We start from the raw sequence: 20,953 nt of genomic DNA, 5'->3' as shown, positions 1-20,953 counted from the left end.
AGGAGCACACAAAGCCGGCTGGCTGGCTCGGGGGGGACAAATTCTGCAGATAGGACTGATTTTGCAGGAGCAGGAGGGAAGCAAACAGAAGTAGCCCAAAGGTTAATTAGTGCAACAACAGCAAATGCTAGCAGGACTTTACACGTAGAGAATTAATTATGTTTCAGGGGATTGTTTCCTTTTGATGAATGCCCAGGACTACAATGGGAAGGTTTTACTTGTCTCAGGGGCTTTTGTTAGTCTATTTTCTTTCTTGTACCAATCACATGCGATTTGTTTTAAACATATACTAAACTGAGCTGGCATGGTGACTTTAAAGCTCCTGCTGGTAAGCAGAACATGCCAAGCACAAACACAGATTCATAAACAACCTCTGTTCCTCCCAAGTCTTCAGGGCAGAGCCTCTCCACAAACAAACTAGGATCTGCCGAATTAGAAGCAAAGCAGCAAAGCGGGGTGCATCCTGCTTGAGCTGCTGCTTAGCAGAGACAAGTAATAATCTCGGAACGGCCTCCCCCCTCCCTCCAGCGCTAGGTTCTGGAGAAGACCTGAAGTGACAAGACCAGCCCCCACACACCAGTCCCACGTTACTGGTTCTCAAAGCTAAACCCGCATTGCTTTCGGACAGTCTGATTTTGGTGGTTTGCCCTCACCAAAATTAATTCTGGGGAATGCTCTTTCTAAAGTGACTGAAAGTCAAACTCACGGTCGGTAGAGTCAAAATTAGCTCCGTTTATTTACTGCTAATGTGTGACCCAGCAGGGCAAGGGCCAGGATTTTGGATTTAAAAACGTGTTTTTACAGAGCAGCCGTCATTCTCGGATCTCATTTGCTTCTATTGCATTCTGACCTAGTCCCATGAAGTCCTGCTCACGGGAGCGGCTGCTGATCACATTTTCCCCCTATAAAAGTGAACTCCAGTGAACCACACAGAAACAAAGACCTGCCCCACAATGAACCTGAAAAGCTCCACGCATACGGTACTATTTTTGCTTTTATGTGTCTCTGTTCCAGATCAGTCAGATAATATCTGCAACAAAGTCTTACAGAGTCCGACAGTAAGGGGTGAAAGAGGGAGAAGGAAAAAGGCAGTCACAGAAAAAGGCAACGGCAGAGCTACAGGGGATGCAGAAGTGATTAAGGAATACCAGAGTGTCAGGCCGAAAGGCCCTGGGTGACCTCTCCTCTATTTACCAGCACACCAGTTATCATCTATGACACCAAATTAATTTCACTGGGTTTAAACCGCTTAAGCACAGGTTATATGCATGCAAACACAAGGCGGGGGGGCAGGGGGCAGAGCCCCTCAGCCAGCCAGCACAGAGGGTGAAGCGCAGGAGAGCAAGGAACTAAGCAACGACTTTCATTTCTGCCTCGGACAGAAATTCAAGGAAAAGCATTTGGGCCATGTGCATTTGATCATACATGACCTTTATTGGAGACAGGTGGGGTCATTTATTATACAGAAGTAACATCACACCATTCTCTTCCAATTTAATTCCTTTTAGTCTCCTTATAAATCTGTAGCAAAAGTGCACTTTTAACAGCTTTTAATCTATAGTATATATCTTTCAATATTATCTCTCAGTCAGGTATTTTATTTGTAAAAATGTATCACCAGATATACAAAATACATGTCTAGTGTACTACATTATTTTTTGTATTTTCTGTTTAGATCATTTTTAACTCAGTGCTCTCTTTTTTTTTTTAATTTTTTGCAAGACCTAGTGATGACAGTCTTCTGGTAGTGCCATCAGGAGAGGACTCACAGCTTGTGTGTGAACAAGGGGAGAAGACTCTTAGCCAGGAACGATTTTTACACAATAGGAACAAGATGACAAGAATGTTTGCTGTTATTGAATATGTCTCTTAAAATGACAGTACTCTGTATAATAAAAAATAATTAAAAAACCCGATGTCCGTATTTTATCTTCTGGAAGAGGAGATGTGCCAGGAGAATGAAAGCTGTACTCAGTTGGAATACAATGGTAATGATTAATTTGCTTTTTGAAGACAGGAGTTAATCGCTAACATTATGTTTCTGGTCATGGTAAGAAGAAACATACATACAGCCACCACTAGAAACTGTTTGTGAAACGCTGCTTTCCTGAGGACAGTATTTTGGTAAAGTATTTTATATCCTGTACAAGCCACAGAATTGCATAAGTTAAATGTCCTCAAGAACAACAAGCGCTGGTTTATACCATGAACGGCTGCGCTGGGAACAACACACGGAGGACAGCTCTTGTGTTGCCTAACAAGACGAGGAAAGGAAAATAGTCATTTCCACTGGTAGTTTAGAGCCAGCTGGGACAAGCTTTGGCACGGCAACAGGACTTTCCAAAAAGAAAATTACAGAAGGTTTTCTGAGATTTCTTACAAACTTCCTTAAGTTTTTCTTTCTAGTTATCCTTGAGATTATAATATATACACAACATAACGGATAATTACTTAATTTCAGTCTTCAAAAGACTAACAATTTCCCCTGTTAAGCAAGGCCTATAGAGGTAAAACAATCAGAAGCATTTTTGGGGGGTGTGTGGGGGGTGTGTGTGTTATGATTCCCGGATCAATACAAACATTACCAACAGATGAGGAGAAACACTTAGCAAGGTAATGCCTGGGTGGGTTGGTTGGTTTTCCTTCTTAAATGTTCGTTATCTTGAAGCTTAAGAACAACTGAATTAGTTACATAAATAATGCTTCCCTTGGTTAACCCTTCACAATTAGTGCTGTTTCTGTGTATTAGCATAGATTCAGAATGCTAGTTGCATCAGTTTACTATGTATCGAATGAAATGTTGAACAGATCCTGTTTCAGAATGAGGGCACTTTTGGTTTATGCAATAGCTCCAAGAAATGCTGTAGCTTCAAACTTTCTACAGCAACTGGTTGCCAGACACGTTCTTCAAAAGGTAAGGGCTTTTCTGCTCCCCTTACATCTGCAGCAATGTGGCTCTGAGTCAAAACATCTGCTTCAAAAGAAATACGCACAATGGACTAGGCTGAATATGCATAAAAGTTCCATACCTTCTGAAGAAGAAACAGAACAGTAAAAATAATATAAAAAAGAAGCAGTGCTGTTAGTGTTATCTAAAACCAAGATAATGCATAATGGCGAAATTTACAATGCTGCAGAGAGAGGTTTTTTTGTCTGGTTTTTTTTTAATAAAAATTACAGACTTGACATTTCCAATATGTCTTAGCTTTGTACTGCTTCTCAAGTCTGAGTCACCAAAAATATCCAGCAACCAGCTGCTGTTCATATCTTAAAATATGCCTTCAGCTGACACTGAATATTGAAATCATTCTGCTAAAATACAGAAAAACGACGATGGTAGAAACCAAGGTATAGCCTCAGGCCAACATTAAATGGTAAAAATTCTACAATGCTACTTTTAAATCTCTTCTTCAGTTCATGAACAAATAAGCAGCCAGGTTTCAAGTAGAGGTAACACAGATTTTGGAAGATAGCACGTAAAAAAAGCCCAGAAAGAAAACTGGAACAAAAGCTCTTCTTGTTACGGCAGTCAGCACTAATCCTCCACAAAACAGCAGGGAGAAACCTTTATTCGCCCTGCGGCATCTGTCCTGGTCCTACAGCAACAATGAGGAACTGCTTCTGCTGTCACAAATATGTTCCATTTGGACATATCTTGATCCCTTTTTTCTTTTATTTGTATACATGTATCTTTTGTCTTAGTCTCTTGACTGGTAGAAGAGGATATATCCAGATTCTGAGTTTTTGGAAATGTCTGATGTTAACCCATAGAATTCTTCAATGGCCTGGGCATCAATTTTCTGAAAATTAATGAGAATTATAATTAGCCTCAGTCAGAACACCACCCTAAGAATCCCTTTCCCAATCAACGCATTATTTTCAGTTCTTGGAGGTGATGCTGGAAAGCCACGCAGTATTAATACAGCGGTATTTCAGTATCACTGAATGCAACCAAATACAACAAAATATTATTTTTTTTCCACTCAAAACCTTATTCACTATTGAAAATAAAAGGAAATCAAGATGAAATAATAAACACCTCAGAAGTGGTGCCCTCTTAAGCTGGGCTACAAAAACACAAGGGATCCATGAAAACATATCCTTAAAAGAGTACAGGATGTTTTTATATTTGCTTTCTCGTTCAGACCAGTGTTATATTACAGACCTCTAGTCAGGAAAGGTAAATGATAAAAAAGCAGTCACTGCTCATCAAAGAATATTTTTGTACAGTTGGGAGTAATAAGGGCATCCTGAGCAGATTTAACATACAGCTAAAATATCTGCAGATTTTGAAGTTCTTGTGACCCTCTTACACAGAGAAGTCCCCCAAGTGCTACTGGTAATCACACCGTGAAACCTGTGGATCTCATCCGATTATGATCTTCTGATCTTAGGAGAGCTTTGTTTCCTTAGGATTTGCTGGTACAATGCATACTGGAATATTATCACAAGGTTTGTGTTTTGAGAGAAGTAAATTATTTGCCATATTAATAGAATTAAATGGTCTGCTTGTATTTAAAGTTGTGAACTATGTGCAGAAGAGCAGTTTTTCATTTTATACTCCAACCAGCAAAGCCTGGCGGGCATTTTAAAGGGCTTTTAAGATGCAAGTGCCACAGTCTTGATCCCGCTCCTGAGAACTGGCTTCACATTACTGAATTTGATTCTGCTGTCAGTGGAGAGCAAGTGTAGAGTCCAAAACACCGAAATAAAATACTCACAATGACCTGTGTTGCTCAGCACTCCACTGTCACTGTGGTTTAGTATTTTAGAATACTTTTAGGAGTCCTGATCCACAGAGACGAGAAACTGAAGTAGCCTGAATTTGTTGTGGAGGACCAAAGGGAGACTAGGCTGAAATCTCCCTCTATTCCCCAAGGAAAAAAAGATGAGAAAGCATAGAAATGCTCAGAATACAAGAAGCTCTGGGTTGAACGTCTGCTTTGATCATGAGAAGGAGTAGCAGAGACCAACTTGCGCTTACATCTTAAGAGAAAGGGACCACACTATACCTCATCAAAGAGCCTCCTCAGCTACAGAATCTATTTGGCAATGTGATCCATCACTGCTCACTGAACAGACTTCAGCATCATGGGCAAACACAAAAGCACTGGTTTCTCTAAGCGGCACTGTCAAACGCCCTGCAAGCCTAGGCCATCCTTTTCCCAGACGTTTTGAAGCACAGGAAAAACAGACACGATCAGTAAGTTTCCAGAAGATGCATCAAGGGCAGGACAGAGCTGCAGAAATTCTCTCTTGAATAGATTTGTTAAACGCTTTTCTGTTAAAAAAAATAATAGAGGGGGAGAGGAAACTCCAAATAGATGTTTCATCTTTCTTCTCCATTCAAGGACTTCAGAGAAGCTGAAATACTGTACTGAGAGCTTTTGCATTTGCACACAATTTATTAACATAATGTCTACTACAAACCGTTAGATACACATTTTAACAGAATAAACAGCAAAAGAACATTCTTCAGTCCTTGTAATATATTTAGCAGAGAACTCAAACATGTTTTATTTTAAGCGCCAACTAACTTGCCATGCAATCAAGTCTATTTCCACTACTCATTTTGAATGCAACTCAAACATTCGATACAGATTAATTCATTCCACAGATATTTTTAGTTTTATCACAGCAAAACTGACTTCCTTTTTTAATTTCACTATACACAGAAAACACAGTGGAACTGAAAAAGGATTATATAGGCTCTATTCCTCCCATTGTTAGCTGACCACATATATTGTGGATAGCAAAGTTTTACCCAGTTGCAGCTTTAAAGCAACAACCAATAATCGATGGTTTCACAACTACTTTTAGGATTCTGCAGCCTCACCTGGCATGAAGATGATTTTTCCTGTTAACTGATCTTAAATATCCTCGGCTCGTTTCCAGACAACTATTCTGGCTCCCCAAACCAAATCCTTTTCTTGCTTACCATTCATAGCATTTAACTGAATGCTGCAAATCTCCAAACAAAACATTTGACATACAACCATGCTCCCCCTCTTCTCGATTTGGAGAACTCCCTGGAAGAACACTTTTCCCTCTCTGTTTCAGACAAACATTGTCACTGTGATGTCACCTAGCTGCTCTAATGACAACGTGTCAAATTAGCCAGAGATAATTTACTTAGGTTTCTCAATTAATTTTGCTTGGTGCAGTATCCCATTTGGACTGATCTGCCTGCTGGATTTGATGCAGTTGCTTTTCACATATGTTGTAGTATGTTTGATTATCATCTATCTTCAATTTAATTGAAAGTTGGCCTTCCAACCAAATCCAAATAGATAAATAAATATGACCTCACTGCTTCTGACATTTAGTGAGCAATAAGGATGAACTACTTCCCACTGACAGTTCAGAGCTATTAATTCATACCTACCACTTGCCAAAAATGCATCACACCTTTTCAAATGTATTTAAGGGAGGAAAGCTCTCTCCTGTGCTCTTTCAGTTGCAGTTATCTGCACACAGGTACAAGGGCTCTGGAGTCACCTTGGGAAGGCTGCTGACTAATATCTGTTTTGTTATGTAGACAGTTCACACCTAGAATGGTAAGTCTCCAAAGCTTAAAAAAAAAATATTTTAAAAAAATCTGCTTTCAGGTTTTTAAGTGTCTCTGAAGAGTAGAAGGCTCCTGTGGTTAGCCCTAAAACCAAAAACTTATGTAGAGTTGCCATTTCAGGGGATTTGGGGCTTTAGGGTTGGTTTTTTTTTTGGCCACTCCATTTTTGAGGACAGGCTCTGTAATGTCATACATACAACATATATTTCCTGTAGTGTCACCTTATGGCCAACCACAAGCGGTTTGAAAATAGCACTTGGTCAAGTTCAGAGTAGAGATTTAAATCTCTTTAGGCAGCAGATGGAACTGACAAAAGTAGTTGCGGCTTTGCTTTACTTTTTCAGTGAATAGCCTAGAGCACTACTAAGGCACTAATCCTCAAGAGCTGATGACTGAGGAGAGAGACCAGAGCAGTAAAACTGCCTACTTCCCCCAGCAGCCCGCAGAAAGCAGAGCAGCAGCAGGAGAGGAAGAGCAGTCTCAGCTATCCTGTTCTCCTTGATCACCGAGCTGCCAAAAATTCAGGCGAGTTCTAGAAGGCTGAGGAAAGAGAAAGGGTGGCAAGTCCTAGACAGAGGGAGGTGAGAGGTAAGCTTCATGTTCATCACGCACTCAGAAGGCAGGAGCAGCTACAATAGATAGTGAAGAGATCCTCCGGGACAAAGCCAGCAGGAAACCCTGTGCTACACTCCTCAAAGCAGGTCAAGCGGCAACTGTTCATCTGAAAGGGGCAACGATCTCAAATGACTTGTGCAAAACTCCCATGTGCAGTTTTTCATGCCCTCCACTCCACCGGTAGGAAAAACAAAGCATAAATTTAACAGAAACCAAACACCACGTGCAGACACCAGCCAGGGAGAATCTTCTAGCAGGAAAAGGAATCTTAAACTTCCGGATCCGCAGCTGCGGCAGAGGTAGGCTACAGGACGGGGCTACATTGCTAATCCTGATCAAGACAGTGAAAACTCAAAGAACCAGGGAAAACACAAAAAGTAGACATTTCAGATCAAAGAGTTTTATTTTTACAGCATTTTAGATAAACTCTGTAAAAGAAGATGAACTTAAAAAGAGAAAGCCATGATTAAAGTTAGAAAAGCAACTTAAAGGAAAAAAGAAAAAGCATCCCTCCAGGAGAGAGGAGCTACATTCTAGCTTCCTTGTGACAGCTGCTTGAATTTACTGTCCAATAACAGACAGTGCATATTTAAAAGCTATGTTTTGGCACACCTATAAAAGTGCCAACAGTGTTTGCAGATAAAAAGAAATTCTGCTTTGACCTAAAAACTAAGATACAACATAGAAGTGACTGATAGAAAACAAATATAGAACAACAAGATGGTTATTTTACATCTACTTTTAAAATGTAAAGTTTATGTCCTGGATGGAAAAGACAGTGAATACTTGCATCTAAAAATATTGAAGTGATCCCTATTTCCAAAACTAGCTGACACAGCAACGTACTTCGTCCACGACAGAAACAGAAGAAAACAACCCTCAAAATATGATAATGGGAGAAAGGCACCTGTTCATATTGTCACCTCTGATATTCAACACTAACCAAAAATTAAAAGAGGAAAAAAAAAAAAAAAACCTGGAGAATGTATTGCATCTTTATTTCAACACCAGCAAGGATTTGGTGGTACCGATTTAGGCACTTAGCATCAAGCTTTAACCTTGACATCTCAGATGCAAGCAGTACATTTTCATCTTTACAAAAAGCAGTTCTACTGTGGTATTTGCTGTTTGATATTTGCTTAATAATCATGTGAAATACATGGATATAGAAATATTTTGGATATTAGCCTTTACAGATAGGTTAGTAGAAAAGTTAAGGAAAAATTTGCCTGGTGAGACTGTCTAAACATTACCACAAACAAACCAAATGTCTTTGTATACTCTCAGGACCTTACTACAGTCTCCCAGATTTTTTGTACAGATTTTCTACACTTCAATTTGTTGAGGAAAACTGCCTACAGGAAAAAAATAAAAATAAAAAAAAGGTTGGAAGTTCTTAAATGCAACAATGAAACGCAGCTAGCACAAAGCAAGTCAGCAACAAAAAGGAGCGCAGAAAGGTGGGTGGAATAAGAGCATTTCAGACCTCAAATAAGACCATTATGGTATTTCAGCCCAAGCAGGTGCACACCACCTGAGGTGTCAACACAGCCCTCGTGGCTTTTGCCCTTCTCCATACTCCTTCTATAACGAAGACACACAAACATGCTGAAGTTTACTTTTGAAACTTCCAGAATGATTCTGTGCACAAGTTTTGCTGAGATACTTTCACAGATGCAAAAGCGAAATCTTGGACATAAAAACAGAGCTGGAGAGTGATTGCTGCCTACACTTGTTTTCGCCACGTAACAGCATACCTACCTCCACAATGTCATCATCAAACAGCAACCAAAAGCCATGGCTCTTCACAATGGTGATATAATGTCCACGATTTGGACCACTGTCAGAAAAACAGGATTGAAGACTTATTACTCTTGAGCCTACCAAGGCAGGACCACTGCTCTCCCATGTGATTCTAGCTATCACCAGCAGAGTTACATTTCCCAGCTCTTAATACTCTCTAATATTATTCATAACATTGTTTAGGTTCTTAAGACTTTGCCAAATTGCTTGAATTAAAATTTCTGTCTTTGCTACTTGCCAAATACAATATATTCAAAATACACAATTTTGTAAATATTTCATATAGTCTCATATGTTTCACAAAACAAAATTAAAAGCCAGTTAATTTTAATCAGTGTTTTATTGCATTCACCACTACTGAGTGTTTTGACCACTCTTCCAAAAATCGTAATAACCGTTTGAAATATTTTATTTGCACGGGAAGTATTTTTTTAATTCTTAGTGTGGTTTAGCCTATGGCTGGCTGCAGACTAGCTGGCTGCTGCTGCTGTTCCCACTTTTCTGGTGCCAGTTTCCCAGTTGATTCTATCACCTATATCCCGAACGCTTACCTTGAAGGGAAGGGACAACAAAACGACCTAGTTCAAAGGGAGACAGATCTGCAGAGTGAGCAAGGGCAGGCAGACTGCCCTGAAAAGGTAGTGGTTTGAGACAATAAACTATACGGATGGAAACCTATGGTTGGAAATCTACTAATCTCAAATTCTGAGAACAGTCCAGAGACACAGTAAAAAAAAAAATAAAAAATAGCCCCCCCTCCCTTTAATTTTCACTTAGGATCTACATAAGGCTTTAAACCAACCTATATTCATATCAGCTTTAGGCAAAAGAAAGTACTTCTCCAGTCCTTCCAGAACTACTGATACACTTAAACACATTACCTGTATCACAGAATGAAACTTTGTTTAGAGCAACTAAGCGAAAAGTAAAACTATAAGGGCAAAATATTTAAAAAAGTTCTGAGAACTCAAATATTTAGAAAATAATAGTTTATCTTAAGCCTTTGGCAAGGTCCTAGTAAGAAGTGAAACCAGAAGAGTCACAGGACTCCTAAAAACCCCATGTGAGACAACAGGTTTGAGAAAAAAAAGCAAAGCCATTTAATATATCTGAATTATTAGTCACCATTGTTAAAACATTTAAGTGTAGTTACAGGTATAACGAATTAATAATCTACAGAAGAAAATGCATAAAACGAGAACCTAAAAAGATAAAAATAAATAAAAAAAATAGCACAACTGTACCACAACAGAAATCACCTAGAATTCCGTGTGGTTTCTTTATACTGAATCTATGCAGTATTATTGTGTTAATTACATTGTCTTGCTCCTCACACTGCCTTATGAATTCAAACTTCACACTTCCAAAAGGCAGTTTTAAATACTTATTTTGCCTTCCATGGCTGCTTTTTTCCTAAAAGTGCTTAAATTTTTTCCTCTTTCCTTTTAAAAACAGAATTAAAGCCACAACAACAAAAATATAAAAGAGTAAGGACCTTTCAAAAAAACAGCAGTACAAAGTTGATTCCACATGGTGGCACCAGCTTCTAAAAAAACTTCAATGGTTTAAGCAAGTAGCAACGCGAGAACTGTAACTTAATTGTATTTTAGTAAGTGGTTTTCCAAGTTTTGTTTTTATTTCATTTAGCTTTCCTGGAAAGTAGGGGTGGGGTTTTTTTGTTGTTTCTGTTTTTCAAAAGACTGCTCTTACATTGCTACAGTTCAAAGAAACAACTTGTCTGAATAGCTACCACATTTGAAAGCTGATAAAAGATCAAACTTCTGTACTCAGAAAGCAAGATCTGTAACAGTAGAAGTAGTAGTAAAAAGACTGAAACACTTTTTTAAAAAAATACTTTGATAGCTAGCTCTGACGCTGCTTAGCATGCTCCCATACTGTCAGCTGCAGTACTGCTACAAAAGGGCACAGAGATGACACTTTATATTTAAAATACGAATTTTAAATCTAAATTTCAAGGAAAGGCATTTAAGGTTGAGAAAGCACAATACCAACATACCTGCCACAGTGAACAACTACAGCCACCAGGTCATACATTCTGTCAGGATTTGTAGCGTCTCCTGAAGTGTTAAAGAGCCGGAGCTCCAAGGGAAAGACTACACGGTAGGAGAGTTTGGTGTATCGATGCAGCTGGTCCATGTATTTGAACCTTTTTAAGTGCAGAGCTAGAATCATGGGCAACTTTTTCACTCTCATTCTGAGCCACAAAAATATGTTAAACAAAGAACAAGGTATTAGCAGATCACCTAAACCAAACCTTTGTTCAAGAACAATTTCAATACGGAGAAGCCTCTTAAATGATGAATACCTTCAAAAGGCTGCTTTTCTCATGTATATTCCAACAAGAACAGACAATATTTATTCTGAATGATTAACTACACAACTGACATTTGAATGCAGGAGAACTGTCTATGCTGAAAGCATCATATTTTTTATCACATCGACGGGAAAAAGAAGAGATGGAATAAATCTGTCTTGCTACTCTGGCTAGGACCGAGTATGAGGTGAGAAATAAGATTTTTGTATATAGTATTCATAGTGAAAGCAGATGGGATGGTTTTCAGTGGCTTTAAGCTGATTAATGCTAACTGGGGAAAATGTGAATATCTGGAAGCACCAGATATAAGCTCTTCTGGGAGGAATACAAAATTAATCTCTTAATGTCCCTCTGATAAGGTTGCCACAAAGTTATTTGGTCTCTCCACTCTTCCTCACTCCCCCGCCAAACACAAACCTAAACGGTCTTACATTTTCTTTTTACTGAATCCACAAGGTGTAATTTTCCCACAGCTACCCATTTTAAGAGAACATTTACATTAGCCTGAATATTTGAACCTCACCTCTTCTGTGCTTCCTGTTTACTGCGGCACTGCTCACAATAGTATTTATATTCACTGCATAGAGTTTCAGTATTACTAAATCCTCTGTGGAAATGAAAGAAAAGTCAGATAAGCAGGGATATTCAGTCAGACCACACAGTTAAAAGTTACTGCTAATAATGCTGAAAAAACCCAATGTACACACAGAAGATGAAATTCCTCTTATTCGTATTGCTCATAGCTCCCCAACACATTTTGGGTGTATTTGTCCCAGTCTTCAGATGTAGTATCAATGTTCAGCTGGAAAATTCTGGAAATTACACCCTCAAGTATTAACTGCATACTTTCTGGGCAGGAATCAAACACAATAGGTAATAAACAGCAATAAGGTGACTGCGTTTTGTTTCCAGAGGTAGACACTCCATCTTTTCTTTTGTGGCAAACTGCATGTTAAGAATTACAGCCACTAGCCACCGACTAGCCAAAGTCTGGATCATCTTCCAGCTCCTAGCAATTATACAGCCATTATCAGCTATTAAAAAGCCAGATGCTATATGCAGCCTGCAGTATCCTAGCAGCTGATAAGCCCTGGATCTAGCAGTCAAATACATGCAGCAAATTTCTATCAGAAAAAGAAATATCTGACCTCAAACATCAGGATCAGACAGCTGAAATGCAGTAACAATATTAAAACAAGCAAGAATTTGTTATGAAACCAAACATACCATGTTTAGTTTTGATAAAATCTAACTATATGATGTAACAATTTTAAATTCCCGTAAAAGAAAGGGGGGGGGTGATCAATCTTACATACCACTAAGAAATCATCATAGTAATTAGCTACTAAAATACACTAAGAAAGTAGCAGCTTCAAAAACCCACAATAAAGGTAAAATGAACAGCTCTCTGAACAGAACATATCTTACCATAAGACAAAGCCTACAACTGTTGCACAACAGAGCAGCTAAGCTAGGCTCCTTCCTTCTGACCAAAGGCAGGTATTGTTTCCATTCCCAATTATTTTCATTTACCTTAGACAGTGTGTAATTGATGTATTTTGTTCCACATCAACCGACAGATCCAGAAAGTCCTCATCTTTGCTACTAACCTTGAAAAAAATAAGAAGAAATATTTCATAACAGTTTGGAACTGGCAGATTTCTTTTAACCATTTCTGGAATGGTGCAATGTCCTTGTTGCAAGTAGACAGCTTCATGATAAATATAAATATACACACACACACAGAGGCCCTTTCTTGAGGTAAACTAACACTGAAAAAATAATCTGATGTGTTGTAACAATCCAGAGGGGAGTATTAAAAAACAAATTCAAACCTAAAACCCCAGAAAAACACCCACCAAAAAAAATCCAAAAACAACCAAACCAAACAAAAACCTTTCTTGCAAAACATCTCTCCCCCTTGAGACTTCAAGACACATCTGCTTACTTCACTGGCAAAACTAAGTTTTTAACCACTCAGAGCTGCAGAAGCTTTAACCATATTCCAGTCTGTTTTGTAGACTGATACAGCTTTCTGCTGCATTTCAGAGTTTAGCAGTAAACACTTGTAGGAAATGCAAAAACAGGCAGATGGGTTTTCAATTAAATGGGTTAGCAGCTAGAAAAACTATCTTTCCATCTGTGGAACAGTCACATTTAATTTTTCTTGAGACAGAAGCTTATTAATGTCATTTTTAAAGCTTCTGTTCACCACATAGCCATAACTTTAGATGTAAAATGCCAAGAGCAGTTGTAATCACTTCTCTTTTTTTTTTTCTCCCCATCTGGGTTTTCTTTGTTGTTTTTTTTTTTTTTTTAAGAAATATTAAGTCAGACATAGCACATGACTAACTACAAATTCGTGGTCTGAAGGTGGTGTGGTTCTTCTAATTCTAGTCTTTGTGGCACTTCTTTTGCTCTCAAATAGAGCAGCTATGGACTAGCACCAAGAAGCACACACTTCCAGTTCAAAAAATTCAGTTAATCCAAGAGTTAAATAAATAGTGAGCAATTCTCATGTAGAAACACAACATAAACTATCAATCACTGACACAGGAAATAACATGAAGACAAAAAGGCAGCTTATATCAGCCAGGTGCAGGCTGCCTTGATGGAAACAGGGAGGAAGAACAGAAAAAACACTACGCTTTTTCTGAGAAACATACCTTAATGAGTATTGGTTTGAACATAGAGGTGATACAGTCATAAAATAGTCTATGCTCCATATTTTAATAGAGAGAGTGCAATTTCATCTATCCTAATAAATGAAAAAGTGTGCTTAGTATTAGGGAAAACGATCCAGAACCTGTGAAAAAAAAATCTAAGAGGTTTTGTTTTGTTTTAAACGTACAGCCTCACAGTTAAGACATCTGGTTTCATTGGTTAGTGTTCCTTGGAAGATTTCATGGACCCACGTCAGATCAGTCTTGTCTCCTTCTTCACTCTCAATGCTGCCATTCTGGAGTTTGCCATTCTGCTTCTCCTGCTTTTTCTCTTCTTGTAGTAAGTCAGCAATAGTGTTAAGTAGGTAGTTTAGGAATTCATGTGCATCCTGCTGCATATAATTATCAAATAATTCTGGAAAGGAAGAGATCAAGGAGAATGAAAAAACACAGATATTTCATAATATCGAGTTACTATGCTTTTAGCAATCCAAGCCGTGACCTTCCCCCTTCTCTACCCTATTATACAATTGTGGGTTACACTGTTAAGAGTCTTTGAAGAATTGTACTTTGTTGTTCTCACAATGGATATTAGGTTACAGTCACCTATTCCTCAGGTTGCAAGAAAAAGGCAGTTGAAAAACAACACAAAGGAAATTTAGTTTGGGCATTTCTCAGAACTGAAGAAAACCATGTTTGGTTTGGTTTTGGGGTTTTTTTTGTTTTGTTTTGTTTGGTTTTGGTTTTTTCTTTGGGGAGGGAGAGAAATAAAGAAAGTCAGATGTGTTGCCTTGGGCCATTAGTTCATTAAGTCCAGCATCAAGGGGCAAAAATCCCCTACTATAAGTCTGTTATCTTTTCAAGTTCAAACAGAGATGATAAACCAACATACAGAACTTTTCCTCACAAAGTAGCCCTGGGAAATAACGACTAGTTCTCATCATAAGGAATTTATCCTACCGCAAATATTAAGAAAGCAAGCTGAGAGTGGTTAAGTCTCCATTGAGAATTCAACTTTGACCAATTCCATGATGTTTGTTTAGCCCACGACAATTTCTAGCAGCAACCTGAAGCGTGCTGACTGGCAGCAGCCCTCTACAGAACACGATGCCAGTGTGGAATAAATGGAATCCTGAAACTTGTGTATGCGCTCTGTACTTGGTCTAAGCAAGCACAGAACCAGATATCTAGATAATCCTCTTATGACACTGCACAATTCTGATATAATCTTTGTTCCTATACTACAGAGGTTGCGAAATTAACACCACAATCTGGAGATCAAAAATCTTCCAGAAATCTGTTAAAACTTGACAATCTGGACGCACTTAAAAAGCAAGTTGTGTTTACATTTTATATTCTTAAATCTCCAGCACTTAAATCTGCATAAAAATTTAATTTATTCATTTACCATTTTCTTTCCTCAATCGGGAAATAAATTTCTTGGGTGGGATGACTCCCACCTTCTTCTTTTGCGTAGCAATACTGTTGAAGAGATCAGAGAGGCATGTCAGGAGGCTTTCCTTCTTTCGAGGCTGCACTTTGTATGCCAAAACTTTTTCCCGAAATGGACGACAAAAATAAAGTGCCTGTAAGACTGAGTTGCAGTAGCAGGTATTGCCGAACTGGTTAAAACAGAAGAAAAACAAATATTTTCATATTAGGTCTGTTAAAAAGTAGTAACAGAAAGAGGTTGCTCATTAAGAATGTCACATACTGAAAATGGAAAAGTCATCTGCCAGAGTTCATTTACTGGGGAAATACTAGCAGGCATGGTGTAAAAGACTCATCCTTGTATCGTCACAGCTGGTAACAGCAAGAAAAGAAAAGACAACAGTCCCAGTGATACTGAGTGCGCACACACAAAAAAAGCAGGAATCCACTGACAGAAAAAAAAATCCAGCCGAAGACTCATCACAATATCAAAACTTCTGGAGACACAGCAGGCTACTAATCCTGACAGGGGAGATGCTGCTGATACTGATGTGGAGACTTGAGTGCCAATGACACAGCAGCACAGAGGGACAAGAAAACAGAAAGAGAGAGCATCCATCAGCATCCTGTGTCTCAACCATGTTATAGTCACAACGGCTCAACCCATGAACTCATACGTTAGATTTGCCTGTGTCATAGACACAAAGTACTTTTTGGAGATAGTTAGCAAGGTACACATTAAATATTTCCTGTTTATAATGAAATATGATGAGAAGTACATGATGCCGGCAAATTCAAACAGCAGCTGGTTTACATCTGCCATATCTGAAGGCACTGTCATTTCAGAGAAAGGAGGACAGTGATAACTTCCAGAGGCAGTGTTCCACATTGCTTAGCAAGAAGAAATAGACCATTGAGATACTAGCATATCATCCACAAGAAATACACCTTGCATTTTTCAGTTGTTTCTTCGCAATTTCTTGTGCAATTTTTTAATGTATTGTACGATGCTGATGCTCAAAAAAAGTGAAACAAATTCTGGGTTTGCCAGTCCCTAGGTATTCTGGTAATGGGATTCTGCATCTCAAGAGAACTGAGAGCAAAATATTTTAAATAAACAAAATAAGCATACAAATCTGACTGCAGAATACAGACTATTTTAAGTGCTACTCAGAGATCATGGCCACTACTATTCACCAAAATACAGTGTGATTACTGCAGCAGAATGGTTTCAAGTTAATAATCAGTGTCCTGACCAAAACAGAAGATTAACTGTTTAAGTCATACAGCTAAAAAGGTTACAGAGCTTACAGTTACATTAATTTATACCATATGCAAACAACACGGAACAACAGTTAAAACTTACTGACATGAGGAAGACAAATATGTAAGCTGAACATACACGTGAATTAGGATAGAACCTAACTCATATTCTTGTTAGTGACCTAGTAAAACAAATAAGCATCATGCTAACTAAATTTGCATAGAAGACAAAACAGGCAAGAGAACTACCAAAAGTCTGATTAAATATTACTGCTTTCAGATAAGGTATCAAATATATTTGCCTATAATAATCCAGAAAATTAAGAGACATAAGAAACTAGAAATTAGCAATCTTAAAAAAGAAGGTCATGGTGCATCTGAAGTCAAAAAAGTTTACAAAGCAAGTAGTTAATGAGATTTCAGGACTGCATTCATGAAGAAATCACGTCAAAAACATAAAGTCAACTGGTTATACAAGTCCTCTTTTGATGCTACCCACACAGAAAGAAATTATTAGAACTAAACTAAATGGAAGAGCTAAAGGAGTTAAAGAATTAAAACTCCATCCAACCAGCTTTAAAAATTCCTGACAATAAGATGCAAGATGCTTTGCAGTAGACAAAATGACACAATGAAAAATTCCCTTTATGGCATGCTTTAGGTTTCAAAAACGAAATTCTAAACAGTATTTAAACTTTGTTTGCTACCACATTTACATAAAGTAATGTGGAAGAACTTTTATTCCTGAAATCAGTATCTTGCATGTTAGCATTTTAGCTATTTTATTCCATGCCAAGTACTTCACAAAAAGACCATGTGATGCATTTTATTCCAGTAATTCTAACTCTTTTTCATGTTAGAACAAAATCCTTCCAACTCTAAGCAATTCAGGGCCTTGGGAAACCTCTGAATATCTCAGTTATTGATCTACACTTTCCTGCAGTAGAAGAAGCATTATTACATAGTGGTGTCACTTTTAAACTGCAATTGGTTTGTGTTTAGAAGTACAAAGCAGTAGTCGGTCTTTCCAACCATTACTAACTTTGCTAGAAATTCTGCCAAAAAAACCCAAAATAAATAAAAATAGAGGGCTCTAACCATTTGCCTTCGACAGAACCCCAAAAACCAGGTTGGCAAGGCAGTTCACAATGGGCTGATGAATACATCCAAACCTGGAGCTACATGCACAGATCAAATACACAAATAGCGTGTAGTCTAATGTGACCTAAAACACAGATGAAAAACAGGTACAAACACGTAGGTTTTTAATTTTTTTGTCATGGTTTCTCTGGTATAAATAAATATTTTTAATAGATGCCAAAACCTCGGGGGGGTTGCCTAAAACTGATTATATTTAGAGTCAACATTATCTAACTTCAGAAGAACTTGTAAAATTTTACACTTTCAATGTAAAAAATGAAGGCTTAGTTTAAGGTAAAAGCTCTTAAAATGAAAGCCAAGATGAAATTTTGGAATGAAAATGTTGTTTCATCCCTCTTGCACTTCAACATTACCCGTAACCTATTCTAACAGGCTGCCAGAGGAGCAGTCAGACCCTTCTCTCGTAAATTCTGCAGTAACTTTAGCAATAATTTGACTGCAGACAAGCTGGTTCAGCTCACTGAGCCAAGGAGAAAATAACTACTACAAAAAATAATTTTAAAGCCTCCAATGTCCATGGGTTCAACACCTGATTCTATTTGCAGTGCAGCCACATATTCACTAGTATTGGTGCTGAAGCCGAGAAATTGCCCTCTTTAAAGCACTCCAATTAACTTCCAATCATGAAAGAACTAGAAATAACTTAGGAAAAAGCTCTGCAGAACAGCAGCATGAAAACCATCACCCTAAAGAAATCAGTTGCAAGGAATAAAGCACAACAGTATTAGTCATATTTTGTCCTTCAAAACAGAGAATGGATATAGTTATAATAATTCTGGTTATTTTTAGAATGCTATTTTTCCTCTTCATGCTATTCATCACTCTGCTATTTATGTTACAACTGGAGATGCCTTCCATTTTTCTCATTATGGTGCAAACCTCAGCAGCTTTGGAATGGCCATTAACACCATACTTAAGAAATATAACTCAATGTGTTTAGATAGTTTGGTGTCTGAGAACACAAACAGCTAGAAACCCACACAGAAGTCAATTAGATGAGTTTATAATGAGCTGCAACAAATAACACTTTAGTAGCTACATTAACCTTATTTGGTGTGTAAAAAGATAGATAATTTTTCGATTCAACAAAACGTACCTAGGTAGCCAGCAACCAGAAGTATACTTCTGTTTCTAATGAGTTTTGCCAAAACTGTATTTTCACATCATAAATATGATGCCACAGAACCGCTGTTTCTATTAAGTAATTTCCTATATTTGCTGGTAAAACATGTCACAGGCACAACAGCCGCCTTTTCTCCTCCGGAACCACTGGCAAGATCAACATCAATGCTCCATTCTCTCCACAGTTAATTTAGGTAGACAATTGCTTATTGCCCAACAGATCCCAGTCAAGTCAGATCTACACAAACTGACAGATGCAAAAATACATCTTTTTAGAAGGATTCGCTATTACACAAGGCTGCCAAAATATAAACAAAGGGAGTATTACTACACGTAAGAAAATTATTGACCAAGTCAATGTCATTCATGTGGCCACATCCTTGCACAGACGAACTTCCACTAATCCCATGAGTAATATGTTTTTTAAAAACTATCACATTTTCATTTTAAAACCTCCAGGCTTCCATACACTGCATATCAGTGTAAAATCAAATCTCTCTGTTCTAGAAGACCATATGAACAATATACAGACCTTATTAGTTATTGTCCTTTCCAGCTAAATATTAAAATGCTATAATTAGGAACATACCTGAGCAGGAAGGTCTACCTTATTTTGAGATTTATTTTTCTGTATTTAAGGTGAAATTTATATGTTGCTCAGTAACAAGGCACAGCACCATACTGCAGAATGTGGTGTCTATGCAGAGTCCCACTTTAAGTTTGAAGTGCCCATTGATAAAATTCTAACAGAGAATCCCATTAAATTCAAAATCAGGATATGAATGAAAAAACAGCATTTCAACCATAGAAAATTCACTTACATTGACCAAACCAAAATAATGCTCATTCACAGGGAACTGTTCAGGACCAATCTCTTTCTCCAAAGCAGAGGCATTGGCGCCCTACAAAGAAACAGTATGTTTGTTAGAGAAAAAAAAAAAAACTTCCTAAAAAAATCCAGCAGAATTCATACTACTCCGATAAAAACAAAGGAGCTAAGAAAGTAAGTTAATTCCATTGAGAATTAGCATCTCACGTTTCCCATGTTCTTCAAAATTAAATCAATATGATGCTTTATTATTATAAAAAGTACCATGGTTTCATTAAAAACTCAACTTCGTCAGCTAGGATCAGAGCTCTCTGATCTAAGAGAACTTTTTTTTGCATTTGAATTTATTTGAACGTTAACATCAAGAAATTTGTTCTTACTTGAGACTTCAGGTTAGTCACAGTGACCTAGAATTACCAATTTAAATTTAGCCAAGAATGCATTGTAAAAATAAACTCACAACACACAGAGAACTTCTAAACCCAAAGGAGAGAAACCATATGGGCTACAAATCCCATGAAATAAGAAACGTCTTTTTGTGATGTGGACTGCACAAAAAGTTTGATGTGGCTGTTTATTATCTGCAGTACATATAAAGAATTCTTGAAAAAATCTTGCCACACTTACATAAGAAATACTATAATTTCCTAACTTTTGTTTCTGGAAAGTACTATGAACAAGTAAGGCATGATTACAAAAAAAAAAAAAAAAAAAACCAAAAAAAAACCCCAAACCAAAAAGAACAGAAAGAACAATTTTATCAGACATTCCTCAAACTCAGATCACCTAGAAGTGCTTTGGCTTTCCGACCCTTAATTTCAGGACGATGTATTAAGCTTACACTGCATTTTGATATATGCTTGAGTCTCCAGCAATATAATGAGGATAGAACGTATTCTTTTAGACACAACTGGAAAATACCACTACACATCCATATGGTCTTACTTGTCACATAAAAGAACTATAGCATACCAACATTTTTTGCTTCAATTTTAACTTTGCCCACTTAAAATCCAAAGTGGTTTATGCATTTCATTCCATTTTTTGCCTTCTTTTAAATCCACCAATACCTCATAGCTGAGCTCCCACTTGGGATTTGGTACCTCCTCTCATACCACTACATCTTGTCCTCTAATGTTTCTTGCTGATCTTCCAACAGCCCT

At 37.7% G+C, this 20,953-nt stretch overlaps 1 protein-coding gene across 6 annotated transcripts in view; it reads right to left on the bottom strand.

The window, feature by feature from the left end:
* Positions 1-1,410: 1,410 nt before the first annotated feature.
* Positions 1,411-20,953, bottom strand: part of LOC119157201 (ubiquitin carboxyl-terminal hydrolase 12-like) — a 33,502-nt gene continuing 13,959 nt past the window's right edge. For 3 of the 6 annotated variants that reach the window (XM_037407835.1, XM_037407837.1, XM_037407834.1), the window contains exons 2-9: positions 19,783-19,863; positions 15,393-15,466; positions 14,173-14,399; positions 12,855-12,931; positions 11,845-11,928; positions 11,004-11,201; positions 8,945-9,023; positions 1,411-3,800 (exon numbers count right to left, since the gene is read on the bottom strand). In XM_037407835.1, the coding sequence (XP_037263732.1) occupies positions 3,699-3,800; positions 8,945-9,023; positions 11,004-11,201; positions 11,845-11,928; positions 12,855-12,931; positions 14,173-14,399; positions 15,393-15,466; positions 19,783-19,808 (867 nt within the window). In that variant the 5' untranslated portion in view covers positions 19,809-19,863 and the 3' untranslated portion in view covers positions 1,411-3,698. Of the gene's footprint in view, positions 3,801-8,944; positions 9,024-11,003; positions 11,202-11,844; positions 11,929-12,854; positions 12,932-14,172; positions 14,400-15,392; positions 15,607-19,782; positions 19,864-20,953 lie in introns of all 6 variants that reach the window. The other 3 variants (XM_037407831.1, XM_037407832.1, XM_037407833.1) reach the window with 2 other exon arrangements.

Source organism: Falco rusticolus, chromosome 14 (genome assembly GCF_015220075.1).
Source record: "Falco rusticolus isolate bFalRus1 chromosome 14, bFalRus1.pri, whole genome shotgun sequence".
NCBI lineage: Eukaryota > Metazoa > Chordata > Aves > Falconiformes > Falconidae > Falco > Falco rusticolus.
Note: the sequence above shows the minus strand (reverse complement) of the source record. Positions and strands in the feature narration are given on the sequence as shown.